The 21,051-nt window shown below is 38.3% G+C and overlaps 1 protein-coding gene across 5 annotated transcripts in view; it reads left to right on the forward strand.

Annotated features, from left to right (window-relative positions):
• Window positions 1–21,051, forward strand: part of stim1a (stromal interaction molecule 1a) — a 68,160-nt gene that overhangs the window by 1,254 nt on the left and 45,855 nt on the right. For 4 of the 5 annotated variants that reach the window (XM_073863190.1, XM_073863191.1, XM_073863193.1 and 1 more), the window contains exons 2-3: window positions 1,154–1,284; window positions 11,943–12,073. In XM_073863190.1, the coding sequence (XP_073719291.1) occupies window positions 1,164–1,284; window positions 11,943–12,073 (252 nt within the window). In that variant the 5' untranslated portion in view covers window positions 1,154–1,163. Of the gene's footprint in view, window positions 1–1,153; window positions 1,285–1,308; window positions 1,451–11,942; window positions 12,074–21,051 lie in introns of those variants that run through there. The other variant, XM_073863192.1, reaches the window with a different exon arrangement.

The raw sequence follows: 21,051 nt of genomic DNA on the forward strand, positions 1-21,051 counted from the left end.
GTTACGAACATTCCTTAAAATATTTTTCTTTGTTTTCATCAGAACAAAAAAATGTATACAGGTTTGTAACAACCTGTTAAATGATGACAGAAATTGTATTTTTGGATGAACTATCCCTTTAAGGCAGTAGTGACCAACCCTGTTCCTGGAGATCTACTGTCCTGCAGAGTTCAGCTCCTACCCCAATCAAACACACCTGAACCTGGCAATCAAGCATTTCAGAGCTACCTAAAAATTAGAGTCAGGTGTGTTGAAGCTGGGTTGGAAATAAAATATCATATGCAAAAGGGTAGATTTCCAGGAACAGGGTTGGTCACCCCTGCTTTAAGGTTTACTATAGGGTAGTGTCTTACAATTGCTCCCTGACCAGTTGCCCTATCATTCATTTTAACCAAAGCCATGAATGATATGGGTGTGTTAAAGGATAAGTCAGTTTTCTTAAAAAAATCCAGATAATTTACTCACCACCATGTCATCCAAAATGTTAATGTCTTTCTTTCAATCGATACGAAATTATGTTTTTTGAGGAAAACATTACAGGATTTTTCTCATTTTAATGGACCCCAACACGTAACAGTTTTAATGCAGTTTAAAATTGCAGTTTCAAAGGACTCTAAACAATCTCAAACGATAAGGGTCTTATCTAGCGAAACGATTGTCATTTTTGGGAAGTTGTGGTTTAAAAGTGCATATTTCACTAGATAAGACCCTTATGCCTCGTTTGGGATCATTTAGAGTCCTTTGAAACTCTGTTGAAAAAAACTGTTAAGTGTTGAGTTAAGTGTTAAGTGTTGGTGTCTATTAAAGTCCATTAAAATGAGAAAAATCCTGGAATTGTTTTCCTCAAAAAACATAATTTCTTCTCGACTGAACAAAGAAAGACATCAACAGTTTGGATGACATGGTGGTGCGTAAATTATCTGGATTTTTTTTTAAGAAAATGGACTAATCCTTTAAAATTCAAACTTTAACTTTAGACAGCAGAAGAACATTCTTGGTGGTCCTTACTGAGCATGTGCAGAATCACTGTCTTTGTTTCATTGGTTTGTCTGTGACATGAGCTTCATTGCGTTACAGTTGACTTTAGCTGCTGGGGTGTGGATTTGCTAGTTAAGGAATGACAGCACCTCATATCTTTTATATCCCAAACCAGCTCTTACACTATGGAGCTGAGCAGATTGGTCACCTTGTGGATCATTTGGATATGCTGCTTGAGGAAATGCCGGACGGACAAACTCAATCAAATAACCGCGGACCCTCTACCGTCAGACAGCGACGTGTCCGGTGAGTATGACCTGAAAATGTTTTTTTTTTTTTTCATTATAGACCAAAGGTGATGGTCCCTTTCATCAAGGAATATACAAACAGAAACATTCTGTACTTTGGAGCGAGTGCTGAAGTCTTATTTAGAAGTTGTGTGGGGGTCTAAATGCGTCCGGGCTGAGAATAGGTAGGGAATGCATTCTCTGTTAAGCGCTGTCCTCTGTTGTGCTGTGTGTTGTGGCAGCCTGTCAAATAAACTTGCTGAGCGCATCATAGTGTGCACAGTTGCTTCATTAATACGTTTAAAAGGTGGGACTTTTAGAAGGATCTCTTAACAGAAATGCAAATTAATATGCATAACTATATTATCAGTGGTGTATAAAGACCTTACAAAATGAACTGTATTGTTTATATTACCTTAAAATTAGCAGTTTTTCATATATATACACCACGGACCCCCTTACATGGAAGTTGCGGTCATGTTACTACAGTAGCCCTAAGCAGGTCTATACGTTTTGTTACTACGTTGTTTCAGACAATGAAGTATTTGTCTGTAGCTTCACTATGCATTTGGAAAAGGAGGGGTGAGCTGCGGATTGAGCTGTTCATTTTAGATATTGAAAAAGTTGGATTATTACACTGTTACATTATACTTATGTAGAATGAGTACCATATATTTTATTTCATCTTAGCTTGATTTTGTCGCTCCATTGTTGTTGGCAGATCCTTATGTGTATTTGCATTTGAACTGTGAAATTCACTTCCTGTAAGTCTTTGTAATATCTCTTCGATCTCTGTTTTCAAAGCTTAGGTAAAATGATCTTTCCTTTTGATCGCTGATGATTTTGTAGTCTGTGTTTTTACTTTTGATTTTTGTCTGTATTTTATAAAGTGACCTTGAGCTTTGGAAATGTACTCTATAAATTATTAGTATAACAATTGTAGACGGTTTCAGCAGTAACAACATAAACAAGGGGCTTTCGTGGTTAACACGTAACTTCCGGTAAACTCCGCTAAGAATAAATAGCAACAAAGTCCTTTTAAAGTAGTTTATTTATATAACAAGCAAAATAAACAACACGTAGATTACCTATGAAACCAAAACATTTGTTGTTTTCAATGAGGTATTTGTTTAAGAGTTCAGTTTTAGCAACTAGTCAGATCATTAAACAAGCAAAGAAACGGAAGTAAAGTTCAGACCTGATGCGTAATCGCGTCACTGCATGTGCGTCTGATGAAACGGTCTATAGACAAGTTGGCGAGAAATTGCTATACTTCTTTAGAAATAGCTTTCTAGCTATTTCTGTTTTCAACTAATTTCATTATCGATTAGTTGGTCTGTGACGTCACATGCTTATAATTAAAGTCAGGGACGTTTTCAAGGCAACATTGCCTGGACATTAGCGTTGCCAGGTCCTCTGTTTCTGCAGGTTGATGTTTTTCTGCGGGTTAGATATGGAAGGATTTGTTGGTATTTGGACTGTGAATAGTCATTGGGATGCTTTTGGACTAATTTTGAATGGTCATTGGATTGTGCAAAAATATTGATACAGCTAGCTATCGTGATAATGTTTTCCATGATAGTGTATTGATATTTCAATCTCTACTATCAGTATTTTTAAAACCCCATCAAATCCCTCTGTGTGCATCAAATGACCTCCTCTGACGCTGCTGTAGTTGTCGCTGTCCTGTTGTCTGTCATATACGGCCATTCGGCCAAGAAGTTAGCAGGAGTGAGAAAATGGCAGAAAATGTTAAAACCCTTGCAGCTTTCAAAGTCGACGTGTGGAAGCATTTTGGCTTTTAAGTTTTTTTTACATTTTTGATAAAAAAAAAAGTATTGCAATGTATCGCAGCACGCAACGTATTGCACTGTATCGTATTGTATCATACCGTGATACATTGTAGCATGTCTAGCATCGTGATATGTATCGTATCGTGAGGCCCTTTTCCAGTACCCAGTCCTAGTCATTGGGCTGGTTTTGTTACGCGGATCTGGCAACCCTGACAGAACAAAGACGAAAGCAAAATGAATGCGGGTTAATAAAGGTCACGTTTCATCCTTTAAATTACGTTAGTTTGTATTTGTTTAATTGTTGTAGGGTTTTCATAAAATTAGTATTGAATCATAAACTAAGCATCTGTTTTAAAGTAAGGATTTTATTACTAAAACAACGCATGTTTACTTGCCACTTTCATATCATAATGGCTTATTTATTTATGAGTACCTATTGTCCGATTCACGATTTTTCATTTTCTTGACGCAAGTTATCGTCTCCAATGTAAAGTAATTGGTAAATAGACATAATTCCTCCCGCTTTGGACTCAGCCTGTAAGTTAACTCACGGTAGTATTGTATTGTGACCAAATCTTTGAAACATGGAAAGGAGCGTTACATTTCCACCTGACGTCAGAGGTATTCAGGCCAATCACACCGTACAGATTAGTTGGCCAATCAGGGGCAAAGAACTTTTTAAATGCAGGAAGATTATATTAGCAAATCTCTGTAGGAATGTGTGTTTAAAGTACACTTCTACATATGAATACCCCAATTTAGTGCCTTGTAAGTGAAAAATCGAATTGAGTAATGTTTTTATCCCATTAGTCGATTAATCGAAAAATAATCGTCCGATTATCAAAATAATCGTTAGTTGCAGCCCTAATTGAATTTAAACATTTGTGACATTAACATTGGAATGCCAATCAATCACGTTCTGCCTGAGTGGGCCGAAGATGCAACAGTTAAAATAGTTGTCTTTTCAAAATGAATGGCTATGACCATTTGGTGCTCTTGTGTCATATTAGTGAATAATTGCAACATGGGAAAAATGCACAAAGTCCAGAGTGAGCCATACAACGTTTCTACATTTGGAATGGGGCCCAGTCATAAAGTCATACTACATCATCTCGGTGTTTGTTGAACACGCAGTATGGGCCAGACATGTTTTTCACTGACTAAATTACTTATCGAATTAACCTTTAAAGAGTTGTCTGATGTAAGTCTAGGTCTCATTATAATGCTGTTAGCCTTGAAGTCCACTGGTTTGTTCACAGATGAATGCCTCGAATGAAACATTCATTTTCTGCTTCGGCTCAGGGTCAGCAGCTAGGGGAGGACGTCTGATTTGTAGCTATGCAGAGTTTACACAAAAAGGCCCTGATCTGCGTGCTGGCTTGAAAGTGTTTTATGTTGCATAAGAAAACTGGTTTGTGTAAATGTTTTATAAGGGTCAGAATTTGGAGAAGCAGCATGTGAACGTGATGCATTTTGGCCTAAACTCTAAAAAAAGCTTGAAGTTTAAACAACTTAATTATTCAAGTCAATTGAACTTTTTTTTTAGTTTTGACTTGTGATTGTGATAATTGTATTACCTAATTTACTTAAGTTAAAGTAACATTAAAAATGTGTTTTACAGTGTATGGTGTATTATAATGTACAGTTGTGACTCTGAATTCTGATTGGTTGAGAGACATTTTGTTAAAATTACTGCACACCTGCTCACATATTCTCTATTGATGCACCAAATTTCTGTGTTGCGTAGCAACAGCAAGCAGCCTGCAGTTAAGAAAATGAAATGTGATACTGATACCGATAGTATTTTATTTTAGTTAAATAATAAAACATTTATACAATAAAGTAATAAGCTATCATGAGTACAAGTACTAAAGAAAAGGCAGATTTTTAGTTAGAACAGGGCTGTCTTAACTCTTGACACACATTAGTCGACTAATGTTTATGCAACGCACCAACTAGTTTTTGAAAATAAAAGTTTTCATATACTACTTATTAAAGAAAAAAGAATTGTGGTTTGTACATGATTGTTATAAACAGTGGAAGTGTGTGGTTGATCTAAAATGCGTATTACACACACACATACACACATTATGGGTGTGGGTTAACCCGCAGGTCAGCTGAAAATAAGAAAATAAGATTTTCGAATGCATACAATGGATGTGGGTTCATTGTGGCATATTGTGTTGTTCTCAAATACTGTTTGGTGTGGTTTGTTATACTGTAGATTGCCTTCAGATCAGGTTTGGCTCAGTTTTTAAAATAAGAGATGTCAAATATAGCAGAAACCAAACCAGTCTGTATTGATGTTTTAAATTGATTCGGTGTTTCTCGGAAAAACAATAACGGATACGCTGTACAGTGAACTATGATACTGTTTTCTTTTTTGCATGAAAATTGTGTTCATCAGTTGATTTATTATTTCAAAACTTTGAGTATATTGGATTTGACAGTAATACAATTGAAAAAGTAAAACACGGCCAAATCAGTTCATCTTTGAAATGATAATAAATGGCTATTATATAGGGTTTTAAAGAGATTTCCAGAGGATCATACATTTATGTGACATAATGGGGTTGCTTTGACTTTCCCAGCATTTAGATTAACAGGCATGTGGGAACTATGGAGACTTTGGTCTTTTTCATCAAGTTTTTTCTCAAGACTTAAAGGTCACGGTCTTCCTGATACCATTTTTTTAAACCCTAGTTAGTGTGTAATGTTGCTATAATAGCATAAATAATACCTGTAAAATGATAAAGCTCAAAGTTCACTGCCAGGCGATATATTTTCTTCAATAGAATTCCTCTTTAAAAGCCTACAACGAACGGCCGGTTTGGACTACAGCCCTCTATTTCCTGCTTTAATGACGTCAGAAAAACGTTAGTTGACTAAACTCCGCCCACAGGAATACGTCAGTCACCAGCTTTGGCTCAAAAGGCTCTGCTAGCCTAAGCTGCTATCGAATCACAGCACACTAAACAAACTACACAATCAGAACTCGATACGTATTTCTGAAGGAGGGACTTCACATAACAAGGAAGACATCAGCCTGTTTTGAGGACAGTGAAAACAGCACTATACAGATAAGTAAATTGTGTGAAAAATACCGCGTTTTTTTTACACGTGAAACATGAACACATGTTATATTGCCCACTATAAACACAATCAAAGCTTCAAAATCACAGACAGAACGGGAGCTTTAAAGGACAAGTTCGGTATTTTACACTTAAAGCCCTGTTTTCAGATTGTTTATGATGAAATAGAACGGTTTTGACTGAAATTTCGATATATGCGGCTGCCCAGAGAATTTTTGGGTGTTTGTGGTTCAGCTCCTACCTTTACAATGGGTTTAATGGTGCACTGGAACAAGCCTTCCTAAAATGCATTAAACTTTCGTTTACAAAGACGTGAAACTCACCGAGTGGCCAAGGGCGTTCACTGGTATGCTAACGACAAAATCTCGGCCAAATACGAATTCAAACAGGTTTTATCGTAGTTTTTGCCAACTCCATTGACTTGTATTAGTTGTGCTGTGAGGTACGGTATTACTCGGCGCCGGGAACTTTGTTTGTATTCTTGCAATTGGCAATGGTGGATTAGCGCCACCAACTGGGCTGGAGTGTCTATTATTCAAGCTCTAAGCGGAAGAATGTACGGGTGTGAGGCGTTTGGAAAAATAGGTCCACAAGTTTACAACGAATGCTAAAACACCTGTTGGAAAGCATCTTTTAACGCGATTTCTGTGTGAGCACACCACTGAACACCCCTGACCACTCGATAAGCCCCACATCCCTGCAAACGAAAGTCCAATGCACCCCAGAAAGGATTGCTCCAGTGCACCACCAAACCCACTGCAAAGGTAGGAGCCGAAACACAAACACCCAAAAACTCTCTGAGCAGCTGCAAATGTCGACATTTCAGTCAAAACCGTTCTATTTCATCATAAACAATCTGAGAACAGGGCTTTGGGTGTAAAATACCGAACTTGTCCTTTAAAATGTGTGAGATTTCCTGTTTTTTCCGTCCCTTTCCATTAAGCTATCTGTTTTTAAAGAAGAATTTAATAATTGTTTTTTTATTTGGGTCAAAATAAAGTAAATAGTTTTGTTGCAATGCAATCATTTCCTTTTTTATATTAAAGTCAGGGCTCCAGACTGCCACCAAATGGTGGCATTTTGTCACCAAAAATTGTGGCACTGAATTTAACATTCAGTCGCACATGTGCGACCAGTAAATTTGACCTTTTTTTGTGACGTGACACTGAATTTGAAAACAGCAGATTATAGTTTCTGCATCTATTATTAAAGTATTTATTAGTAATACAGTGGAAATTAGTAGAAATGTGAATATTTGGTTAGCATGTTGATTTAAGGTATGTGCCCCTAAATTTTCTGGTTGCGCCCCTAAAATTTTCAGTTGGGGGCCACTGTGCTCCTAGTGAAAAAGTTAGTTGGGAGCCCTGAAAGTAGAAATATGACTCATTTATATAAGATGTATTTAACGTGTAGTGTATGTTGAATTGCATATATCAGTAACATGCAGCCTTTTATTATTGTTACAGAAAACAAACTTCTGAGGGCAATAAAGGTTTGGTGGATTTAAATATGTGACGCTAAACCAAATGTTATTTGCAGGTAGCTTACTATAAATATGTCAGCTTAACTTATTCAGCAAGATTGTAAACTGTTTCTCTTTCAGATGAGCTGAAGAAAATATTGATTGTAGTGCACAGTTTGTGCCAAAGTGCCCCCTTGTTGCAACACTAAAAAAAGGGAGTTACGAGTGTTTCTTTTATGTAATGACTAATCGCATTAATGCATGAGTTTGCGTTTATGTCTTTGTGTAGAATTTGTGTTTTGGGCTTAACAGTTTAAGAACTGGGGCATGTTTCAGAAAGGAGGTTAAGTGAAAACTTTGAGTATATTGAACCTGAAATGAAACTCTGGGTTTTCTGTTTCCAGAATGGGAGATATGTCAAACCCGAGACAGTGAGTTAGGTTAAGTCTATTTCAGAAGGAGAGGTAACTTAGGCCATGTCCCAAATGACACACTGCGACTTATGGACTTCCTCAGAGTCCACACTTTGATGACATCATGTAGTGCATACCTTAGGGACTCTTGACGCAAGTCCAAGAGTGCGCACTGGAGTCGTATTTTGGGACAGTCTCGAGCGTCACGCCGGAAATAAGAAGAGAAGTTGTCCATCAGTGTGAACTCCTCCCTTCCGTCGTCTGATTGGTCGGACTACTCTTTCGTAAGGACTTCTGGGTTGGTAAAGTGCGCAAAGCCTGCTGCATTGCGGGCTTCTCTGAAGACTGCATCAAGGGTGCAAAGAGGGCGCTGATGAGCACACTTCGGAGTGTAAAAATGACAGATGGGACACCCTACGGACTAGTAGACTAAGGGGGCACGCGCAACTTAAAGCAACGAGACCGAAAGTCCACATGAAGTGTGCCATTTGGGACCGGGCCTTATACTTAGAGTCTGTTTCCATGGTAACTTACTCTGTGAACCTAACCTGGTCTGGAGCAGGCTTTCTTCTGTAAACTCAGTTTCTTTCCGTTTCCTCCACATTATTTAAAAGTTTAGATGATGATGTTGCCTTCATTTGTAGGGAGTTACATTTATGTTGGGAGAGGATTATGGATTTTTGTCACATCCACGCGCATTTATTTGAGCGTTTTCATTTATCTTTGCATTTATTTTAGATATTGATAGAGATTGCTTGACAAATATCAGCCTTTGTGGCTGTGCTCTTACATCTGAACAGCTGCCTTTACGTTTCTTGCGAATTCTTTCATTAAAAGTTCTTGGTGTAGGGGGTAGTGCTGTGTGCAGCGCAGACATACTTTCCGCGACCTGAGTTTGAATACCGGCTTGGCATTTGGTTTTAATATTTGCAAACATTTGTTAAGTCATATAGCCTTAAGTATTATGCCTAATTTGTATTTGCTGTCATGTTTTTTTGTCCATGGGATTGCATCTGCATGATAATGAATAGGGCTGGGCAAAAAAAAATATTTTTTTTTCGATTAATCGTGTTTTTTACGTGGTCTGTTCAAAATCGATTCTCAAAGGCCACGAATCGATTGTTTTTTTCATATTAATTTCCGCAAACATTGAACGTAAGATTAACATTAATGTAATTACTAGTCTTCACCACTAGACTGTTCTGACTTTTTTCAGCATACATTTTTCATCTTGCACCAAAATTGTATTGTATTTAACATAATTGTATCCATTTCAAAATTAGAGATGGGTTCTGTTTTAATGTACCCAAGTGTATACAAGAGTTTAATATACAGGTTTGTGGCTCTTAATTTCTTTTGTTAATTACCCTTGTAAACTTATGTTCACTGTTCTTTTTTATAAATATAGTATTTGTATTAAATCTATATTCATTTAGTTGAATCGAGAATCGAGTATAAAAACCGATCGAGAATCGGAATCGAACAGAGAATCGAATTGATAGCTTGTGAATCGAATCGATCTGGAACATCTGAATCGATACCCAGCCCTAATAATGATTGGTGTAACAATATTTCACGATACACACTATAATCTGATATCGATTCTGAATCACGGTGACGATATTATGTACTACGGCTATTTGATCAAGTCCTTATCAATTTATAATCACAGTTTGAGTCGTTTATAACATGCATTTGAAAATGCAACACTCGTCTAACATAATTATAAATATTTTTTATCATAAAAATACCTGTAAATGTTTGAAAAACAGGGATGTAAGTATGTTTCTGCATGAGAGCGCCATCTTGCTTTTGGATGTAGGGGCATTTCACCATAATTCATTGAGAAGCATAGCAAGCAGAATCGCACAATGTATCGTTACATCTCTAAATATAAGGTTCAATAACTTGAATTATCTTAGCCCTAAAACTGAGGTTTCAATCGTGCGAATGCATTTTTTTCCTCGATGAATGAATTACAGTGAAATGCCGCCACATTCAAAAGCCAGATGGCGCTCTCATGCAGAAACTCCGTTTGTGCCGCAGAAGAAGTACCATTACAAACGCAATTTAGGAAATGTCTATAAGCATATTTATAACGCTGTTCTTCAAATTGGTTCAGGTATTTTTATGATAATATTTCGAATGATTGTGTTTGACAAGTGTTGCTTTTTTAAATCCATGTTATAAGCGACTCATAGCAATTTTAGATTGATAAGGACTTCCTACTGATCAATGCGCCGTAGTACTACTCGCACAAGCTGTGCATGAAACATTAAATGTATTGACTCGAGCAGCAATTTCCCACAACAACTTTTTTCTATACACTCTAAAAAAAAAAAGGTTCTATATAGCACCAAAACTGCTGCTCCGGATCGCAACGACAGAAGAACCATCTTTAGTGCCATACAGCACCAGTGAAGAACCAGTGAAGCACCAGCGAAGCACCCGTGCAGAACCACATAGTGCCACGTAGAACCATATGTGGTGCTATATGGCCCCTTTATGGTTCTACACTGGTGCTTCACTGGTGCTTCACTGGTTCTTCACTGGTGCTTCACTGGTTCTTCACCGGTGCTATATGGCACTAAATGGTTCTTCTATCGTTACGATTGAAAGCAACAGTTTTGGTGCTATATAGAACCGTTTGTTTTTTTAGAGTGTATGCTTGTAGCTGCTGTACACTTGCAGCAACACTTACAGTTTTACTAGTAAAAAGTATCTGAACCTTTTTATCATGGCGAATCATAATACCAGAGCTCCATTGATGATGGCTTTCCATAATAGTCGTGCACACGCTCAACTCAAAGTCAGCCTATTTAAACTTGAACTAACTAATTTTAGCTTTTCTATAAACAAATACTTAGTTTCCCATCTCAGAGTTTGAGTTGGTTAAACCTCCTTACTGAAACAGGCCCCTGGGCTGTTGGCACAAAGGATACAGGTTCAGTCTTTTGTTAGGATTCCTTTGATTATGCTATCATCGCTTGTATATGTAAAATAAGAAACAGAAGAGTATTTATATTGCGTACCCCAGGCTGCTTTACAAAATGCCTTATTCAATGTCCTCCAAGGTTGAAGTCTGTTCTAATTGGTGTTATATTTCAGAAACCTTATATGAAGCCTTAACCCACCCAGCACCCATCCCAAATCCTAATACCTACGACTCCTGTCTCTGCTTTTAAAGGACGTCCTTGGGTTTCTAAATGGCCGGAATTCTCTTGTTAGAAGGCAGACACTAAGATTTAGTTTTTTGAAGCCTGTTGTCTTTAATAGGTTATGATATACACCAACTTGTGTGGTATTCATAAGGTTTCACATAAACTAGAAAACCTTTCTGATCTGGAAACCAAAGAAGAGCACAAACCACGTCACCTTGACTGTAACACAACAGCTGAAAAGATTGTTGGTCTAAAAATAGTCTTTAGCTAGTTTTTTGTTAATACCACAGTCAGGCCTATTTTTAGCCCCACTCAAAGTTTGAGTTGGAAATCTTCACATGTGCTGTCTTTATGAAGTTTGGGATTTTTATCCTCTCATTATAGATGCTGAGAGTCTTCATTAGCACGCAAGATTCTCATTAAATGGTGCTATGTGGCTCAAGACAGTCATAGTAACCATCACTAGACTGCAGGCTGTTTTGGGTCTCTGTCTTGCTTTAATTTCCAAAAAGTTGCAGTTTAATTGCTTATCTATTTGAATGTGCTAGTCCCTAATTTAATGGCAAAAGCATGTAATATTAATGGGACCATCCTGCAAGTGTGGGGATCCTAAGTCGTTTCAGATTAAAGGCTTTTGCGAACTAACCTGTAACTATTAAGATCCAACATTCCATAAAAATTCAAGAATTAAATTTAAGTTTAGAATTAGGCACCGTGAGTTTCAGTATCTAACTAAATGTCTGTCTCTTTCCATAGAGCTTTGCCGTATTGATGAACCCCTATGCCAGGATGAGAACGCAATCCTCAGCTTCGAGGCCATCCGCAGCATTCACAAGCAAATGGATGACGACGCCAACGGAAACGTGGATGTTTTGGAGACTGACGGGGTCAGTGGTTTGCCTTTAGCGCTGCTTCTAAGTGTCTGATGTTTGGTTTATTAGGCAGTTGATTTACTTTAATTTACTGCTAAGCTCATTAATAAATTTTCCCCTTGCCACTCGAAACCAAGTGAAGGGGTAAGACAGATCGTTTCTCTAAAAAATTAATAGGGCAATCGATTACCGTTTGCATCATCTTCCCTTGCCGCTAACTGGCTGCTACCCCAATAGAATCTGGACCTTCTGTTGATAGACCCGCCCCACACATACGCAGGATGTCGGTTAGTAGACACGCCCCTTACTGCTGATTGGCTATAAGTGTGTTTTGGTAGTCGGCCCGTCTCCTTTTCCAAAGCGTTTTTCAAACATTGTGGACTCCGCCTTTAATTAAAAGTATCGTAAAACATGAGTGTCATAAATTAATATATCAATTAAACTGCTGAAAATAACGTTACTTACATTTGTGCGAATCGTTGACAGTTCGACGTTCAGCCGTAAAAAATCTTGATGCCGGCATTCCTGAGAAATCCTACGTTAACATTTACCCATCTCTTTCAAGTGTGGTCGTTATCACACTTCGTTTCAAGGGCTATGTATCCCTACGCCTTGGCCCTAGCCCTTGATCAAAATGAGAATTGAGATGCCACTTCCCCTAACATAAACACGCAAAAACAAGGGGAAGGGGTAAGACGGAGAAATGAGATGTAGCCTTATATCACTGTCAATGGTGTAAACAAAAAACTTGTTCTTTGGTCACCAAAGGATATGGTTTTAAGTTTCACTGGGTCCGCTGCTGAGACCATGTTACCCGACAAAATCTCATGGCAGGTTGAATGTGTTTTACGAGGTGGTTCATTCATATGAATTTGTACTAGGGCTGTGCTATTTGGGGAAAATATCATAGACCGTATGAAACATGGATGTAGTGTCCGTTAAGTCACCCATAGGTTTCTGAAGAACATTTTTGTAGCCCAAAGTTGGCGCCATCTTGGCAGCACGTCACTTGCAGATAACCAAAAATGGACAAAGAGTTGGAAAGTAGGTGGAGCTGATGGGCCTGGTTTCTAAAACCACGTAAATGGTTGTGGAACAAACGTAATGTCCGCTGAACTTTGCAAAGAGTCAATAACAACAAAGTTCCTTTAGAGTAGTTTATTTCTGAATAACAAGCTAAATAAGCAGCAAGTAGATTACCTTAGTTCTAATCATAGCTAAAGTGCAGCAAAAACTACATCGAGCTGACGTTACTGTGTACTAATGTATACAGTTTTAACTACAGTTTGGCTGCCAAACCTCCCTTCACATAGCGGTGATCAACGATCGAAGAGAAATGGCGATAATGGATCACTGCTGTAGCAAGAGAGATTTGGCAGCAAATCTGTAGTTAACATTTATACATTACATTACATTAATTTGGGGAGAACGGAGGCATGCTCACTCAATTGGTTAGTAAGACTGTCACAAAGAGGAAAGTCATGTTTTTGCTTCAAAGGCACAGACTCGCTGCATATTTCTCATTTCGCAGCCTTTTGCGAATTGCTAATCGCAATGTTACACATCGTGATTAATTTTGATTAATCGCTTAGACATAATTTGTACAGTCACCTTGCAAACGTTTTTGTAGACATTGGGTTTTATTTATGCTTCTTTCCCTTATAGACGGTTTCATCGGACGCACGTGCGCTGACGCGATACACGTCTAGATCCGAACTTTACTTCCGGTTTCCTTTTTTTAATGGTCTGACTGGTTGCTAAACTGATCTATTGAGCAAATGCTTCGTCGAAAATAACTAATATTTTGGTTTCCTAGGTAATCTATGTGTTGTTTTTTTGCTTGTTATATAAATTAAAGGGGACAGAGAATCAAAAACCATTTTTACCTTGTCTTTGTTAAAATAATGGTAGTCTACCCACATTCACAAACATACAAAAAGTGCTAAACATCTCAGTCTCATAGAAATTCCTCTTTTAGAAATGTCAGCCAGAAAACAGCCCATGCAATCTGAAAAACTGATGCTTATGACATCACAGGCATCTAACTGACTCTCCACTTTAAAATAATTGGCTAAATTTTTTGAGTGGCAGCAAAGTCAGCCAATCAGTAATGAGATTGCAAGTTAAGCCAGTAGGGGGAGCCAAATAGGTGCAAAACCACTTGTTTAAAAACCCCCACCCTAATAGAGCTATCTGAGAGAGGTTTTTAGGTAGCTTCTAAGGCATTACAGACCCAAACAAAAATGTTTTTGTCTACATGTCACATCACGGAACAAGGATAAATACTCCGTTCAATCATTCTATGTCACCTTAAACTAGGTTTAATTAACTTTGTTGTTATTTATTCTTAGCGGAGTTTACCAGAAGTTACGTGTGGACCACGACAGCCGCTTGTTTATGTTGTTACTGCTGAAACCGTCTATAACCATAGTTTTCGTACAATCACTTCATGTGAATTAGTCACCTCATATGTATGATTTCTTGTAAGATCAGGGTATGTTATCATCAGTACAAGCCTTAAATCCACTGTATCTTCGTATCAATTTTTCAATATTTTACTTAGTTCTTACCTCAACTTAGATGAATTAATACATACTTGTCTTTTTTTCAATGCATGCACTTTTAATCTTTGTACAGCGCTTCTTGAATGTGTTAGCATTTAGCCTAGCCCCATTCATTCCTATGACTCCAAACTAAAGTTTTATTTTGTGCCACCATACTTACATGTGTAACTACTCTTTAAATAGGGAAAACATGGAAGTGTTTGTTGGCTTCTAAATTCATCTCTGTTTGGATCCTAAGGAATGAATGTGGCTAGGCTAAATGCTAACACATTCACGACGTGCTGTACAAAGATTAAAAGTGCACGCATTAAAAAAAGATAGGGATGTATTAATTTGTCTAAGTTAAGGTAAGAACATAGTAAAATATTGAAAAACTGTGATGTTTTCCTTTAACTAAAGATGGTTGTAAATAATGAGATTTGGCTAATTCCTTCTTTGTAAAGATTGTCCTTTTGTCTGGGAGCTTATGTGTTAGTCCAGGATGTGTGTTTTCTGTGTGTGTGTGTGTTATCTGTACTATGCAAGATGCAGAAAATGTTTCTGCAGAAGGCAAGAAGCCATCAGTTTCTCAGATAGGTGGTCCGCAAGGGCCATAAATGCTGTTTTAGATCCCTGTGTAGGTGTCTCATAGAAACAGCGCTGGATCAGCATTGTCTGGCTTTAAAGGATTACTCAGTTTTCATTAAACAAATCCAGATAATTTATTTACCCCCATATCATCCAAGATGTTTCTGTCTTTCTATCTTATGTAACGTGTACATGTCAGTCTCTTGTGAAATTTTAATACTTCACCAGTTTATTAAAAGACTGAGGTAAAGCAGTTTTCATTTTTCATGGCCAAACTTGTCAAATTTTTTTCAGAATAGGACATATCGTATGTTTCCTATCTTTATACGTCTTATCATTCGTCAGTACGTCAATTCTGTTTGACCCACATTGAGTTAGCATAGCTGAGTCATCACACTCGCTAGCATTGCGCAACATTAGACGTAAAATCTCCTTGAAAAACGTCCCCATGGACCAGTTGTGTCATATCTCTCAATACCACATTTTTTGGCACTGGGCCTTTGTTATCACCGTAATGATCTATCAACAAATCCTAAATGCTACATTTGAAGTCCTGGCTATTTTCCCAAAACAAACCTAGTTAGCATGTGCACCGGTGCGTGGGTAGCATTTTGGAAAGGTTTGCAACAGTGAAAGGGGCCTGCCTTTTGGCTTTTGTCCCACTTAGCGATATGTTGCGTAGGTGTGGTGTCCTCATGCGTCCAATCTCCTCTTAGCAGTGTTATGGCTAATCAAACCGAACGGTATAGCACATCTTCATCATTGGTGTCTTGGATTTTGTGTCTACTGTATATTTTTTGGCTGGAGGCCCTTTGAAAGACTTTCTCTTATCCACGATCGCATACTGCACATTCTCAGATGTGTTTCACAAGCACATGTAATAATAGACAGATCTGGTTGTACTGCATTCACACAGAGTAGATTTGAAAGCAGGACACATAGCATGGCTAGACTCGTCTTGCTTGACAATTTGTGTGGGCATGTTAAAAAATGTCTCGGCCTATCTAATGTTTTTGATGTTTTATACAGTAGAGAGAGTGACGGTGTTTCAAGTGAAATTATCAATGTCAGTTTTGGCATTATGACATGATGTGTTGATGTCTGTGGTTTTGACTGTGTTTTTGTTTATCAGATACATCAGCTATGTTGACTGCTTTAAAGGTATAGTTCGTGTCATGCCAGATATTTATGACTTCCTTTCTTTGGTTAAACACAAACGAATGAATTTTAAAATAAAATGCATAAATATCAAATAGTGCGACACGCCATTAACTTCATGTTTCATTCATTTATTTGAGATTTTAAGTTATGTGCATGTATTTTGTGCTTGTTTTAGTTTAAAAAATCTAAATATACTTGAAATAGTATTTGTTTTCTCTCATAAATCTATCATTATTTTAAGTTGTTTACCATTTATTAATGGATTTATGTGTGTGTGAGTAAATAATGAGAATTTTTATATTGGAGTGAACTATTAGTTTAAAGTCCTCCTATAGTGAAATTCAAGTTTTTGTTGGTTATATGTCAATGTGCAGTTTTCCAAATTTTTCAAATGCCACTGCCTCAGTTTCCTATAGGGGTGGGCAATAAACCGGTAGAAATTTGTCAACCGGTAGAGATTTTGGACTATCTTCTCTATCGAGGTTACGCGCCCACATCACGCTACTGTGCGCATGGTCACGAAAACATAATGTTTGTACACGTATTTAAGCACAACCATTTAAAAACAAGTTATTTTAAGCCATTAAAACACAAACAACAGATCTATATGTGTGCGCTATTTCTGTGTGTGAAGAGCGCGCAAGTCGCGCAAGCGCTGCTCTTTCTGTCTGTGAGGAGCGTGCAAGTTGTGCAACTGCTGCTCTTTCTGTCTGTGAGAAGCGTGCATGGATGCTGCATAGACCCAAGCTGAAACGATTGCAACACTGCTGCATATCTCTACTTCTTTGATGTAGGGTTGTGCCGATAGACGATAGTATCGTGTATCAACGATCTTCAGACATATCGCCAATGGCAGGCTTTCAAGGCGATATTCATGACGATAGTTGGCGAATGGTTGTTATTATTATCATCATAGTTTTACATTAACATCCACCAGTGTTGTAGTCGAGTCACCAACTGTCGAGTCCGAGTCGAGTCTCGAGTCCCAGTGTTCGAGTCCGAGTCCAAGTCCGAGTCACCAAAGAAGAGTCCGAGTCGAGTCCAAGTCGAGTCACCATTACCAGAGTTCGAGTCCGAGTCGAGTCTCAAGTCCCCAGTGTTCGAGTCCGAGTCGAGTCTCAAGTCCTGTATTCGAGTCTGAGAGTGCCTACATGTCTCCACTTTGGGACCTTCAAAAAACTGATAAAATGTATTAAAAAGGTTCTACATTAAACAAAAATGACACCACTGTCACGATTCCAAATGGAGTTTATTTACTGATTTGACATACACTTTGGAACACACTTTGTAACTTTTCGAAGCCATCAAAAGCATGTGTGTACTTCCATTGTTGTAAACTTGTGATTGAGAACTAGCGTAGAAAATTTACAAATTTAATTTGTAATCATGCTGCATTTTGTTTTTTTGAGGAAATAAGAACAAACAACTGAGTTGGCATTGAAGTCTATTAAGAAAACATCCTGAAATGATTTTCTTAAAAAAACAATTTATTTTCCATAGTAGGAGTCATTTTTTGGACCCAACATCAAATAGGAAAATTCAACTGCAGTAGCCACCGTTCAACCTGAAGAGGGCAGCACTCAGACGTTTTTACACCATATATTGTAGTACTGAAACACTTTATATCCAAACGTACATCAAAATCAATGAACAGCACTAATAAACCATCATTCTTACAGATCAGTAACTAAATAAACTTGGATTAGGGTTTAGTTACTCTTTTTAAGTTTTCAACAGACAAAAAATGCTGTAATCTGAACCAGACATACATTAACCCTAGCTTCTTCTGTTTGTTATATATGCATTAGTCAGTAATATTTTTTTAAAAAAGCTAAAGTTAGGCAATAGAAAGCATTTTACTTACTTTTCTGGGTGCATCCGTGTCTGTTAAAGTTTGAGGTTGTCCCAGTCTTTTACCTACACACACAACATTTAGCGCTGCTCTTTCCAGCATTAGAAGCAAAATTCGCGTAGGCGAACTTCACAATCCGGGGCACGTCTTTCTGCATTTTACAAATGTGAACATTTAGCCCGCGAATCATGCATCATGCATTGCACGAGCGTAAAAGTGAGTGACGTCAGTGAGTGTGTTGTCAAGCAAAGAGAGCGAGAGGTAGCAGTGTCTGTGGAGGGAGATCGCGACCGGTCTTGGGCACGAAACAGGAAAAGTGTAACACCTTATATAATTTTTTATAACATATTTAGTCAAAAACAAAGTGATAAATGCTCAAGTCCGATTGTATATATCCTCGAGTCCGAGTCCAAGTACGAGTCATCAATCCGCGAGTCCAAGTCGAGTCACAAGTCCAGAGAATGGATTCTCGAATCGGACTCGAGTCCAAAGAATAGTGACTCGAGTCGGACTCGAGTCCGAGTCCAGGACTCGAGTACTCCATCACTGACATCCACATTGCATGCTTTTCCTTGCATGAGGGTTTGTGGGCTTGACTTTACGCGGAAAGCTTGTAAATAGAGAATTCCTTCTTGCACGTACCTGCACTTAATGCGCGTGTCTTTGCATATTGGCGCCTCTCTCACTCTGGCGGATGTGCAGAGAGCTGCACTCTGTCCAAAGTCAGATCACTAGGTAGTAATCCTGTTTATGATATGCATTTCAATGAGTTGTGGCAACACGTCCTTCGTGTTTAAAATATGATTGTGTTTAAAATATGATTGCGTTCAGCTGGACCAAGGTGTTTAAAAAGGCACCTCTGAGAGCACTACTGCTTGACACGTGTTAGAGGTCTACACGGAAGACCCGAGACCCGGACCCGACCCGGGACCCGTACGGGTTTGGGTCTATATTTTAAATGATCAGCCAGGTCCGGGTCGGGTCTCAATTTATTACTTCGGGTCCCGGGTCTGTTTAACATTGTGGGTAATACCCGAGGTGGATCGGACTCTTGAGAACACACACTCACATTTAAATAAAATATTTCAAAAACAGCAACAAAAACTTAGATGAAATGTTGCATACATTTTTTCCATGACGCTAAAATTGCGTTAAAAAGTTTATATTTGGTTGCTCCAACCAGGCAGCTAACGCGCATGCGCTCTTGTAATATGTCTCTGGCTACCAGTCAGGAGCTTCTGCAGTGAGACGCAATGACTTTACCTTTGACAATTGGCTCTTTTATTTAGAAGGCAGGACCGTACCGCACATTTTGCACTGACTTCTCTAATTTTTTTAATAATATTATAAATTGACCGTCTTGCTGTTATATCTAAAGTTTTCGCGACTCTGCTCAAAGAGCACAGAGATAATGGCAAAGAAGTAAAGCTAACGAAAGCAGCCATGGCACTGAACGACCAATCGTTATTATAATCCAAATGGGCAAACATTATTAAGCAAGTTGACCCGATACACAACAAATGTAAAACTGCGTTATTAATCACCACGACTGTAAAGTGGACTTTTAAAGCTGGAATAAGCATTAAACATTTCAATCGTCAAGAGAGGAATAACATGGATGGAACTTTCTTGGAAATAAGGATTGTGCATCACACAGTCAGGTACAAAGAGGGAGAAGACTAACTTCTATGGGTAAGACAAAAGTTTAATTTTCGCTACTTGTTTATTGACTTATTAATAACATTTATCTAAAGAATATTTGCCGGTCGGGGCTGTGTCTTCCCGGACGGGTTCGTGTCCAGATTTTAAATAATAGACGGGTCCGCGTCGGATCCGGTTCCAGCTTTTAAATAATAGACGGGTCCGGGTCGGTTCCGGGTCCAGCTTTCAAAACAACAGACGGGTCCGGGTCGGTTCAGTGTAGCACATTTACGGGTCTGATCGGGTTCGGGTAGGAATTTTTGGACCCGTGTAGACTGCATCAGCACTAAACAAATGCATTGAATTGTTTGTATGTGCGCGCACGTGTGTGTGTGTGTGTAAGATGCATGTTTTTACAGTTAAGTAATCATGGTTAGGGTTTTAATGACGCGCTCACATTAATGGCATCAGTTTTAAGAAGGTTGCGGTCATTACGGCGTTGCTCTTGTTCTTTTTTTGTCCACCAATCAAGGAACTTGTTATAAGTAAAAAAAAAAAACAAATAAAAAAATGAGTAAACTACTCCCCCACCACCCGATACTATCGTGTATCGCCGATCTCACAGGCTGACGATAGGACGATCTCAAAATGGGGCATATCGCCCAACACTACTGTGATACGAGCATGCGCTGCTCACATGTGAGGTGTAATTGCTTTAATCAGTTAAAGGGGACATATTACGAAAATCTGACTTTTTTCATGTTTATAATTGGGTCCCCAGTGCTCCTATCAACCTAGAAAATGTGAAAAAGACCAACCCAGTAACTTAGTTTTGGTAAACCTATCTCTGCAAGCATGTGAAAAAATACGTAATTGAAATCTGGCTCCCCTTGTGATGTCAGAAGGGGATAATACCGCCCCTTAATCTAACCACGGCACTTCCATTTAGTGCATAGATCAACTTATTTGTATTTAAAAGGACGCACCCAAAAACTGCACATTTTTGCTACGAAAAGATTTATGTGACATCTTTAAAAAGTCTTGTGAAATGTCCCCTTTAATATGGGTGCTAAAAAATTAGTGCTGCAAACGAGCAGCTTGGATGCTTCTGAAACTGACGAATGTAGCATCTATGTTCATGTATATATCTATGTTCAAGCTGGTGCGATTGAGTGGAGACAGAGATTTGCATATGCTTATCTATTGTC

The sequence above is a fragment of the Misgurnus anguillicaudatus genome, chromosome 24, assembly GCF_027580225.2.
Source record: "Misgurnus anguillicaudatus chromosome 24, ASM2758022v2, whole genome shotgun sequence".
NCBI classification, from domain to species: domain Eukaryota; kingdom Metazoa; phylum Chordata; class Actinopteri; order Cypriniformes; family Cobitidae; genus Misgurnus; species Misgurnus anguillicaudatus.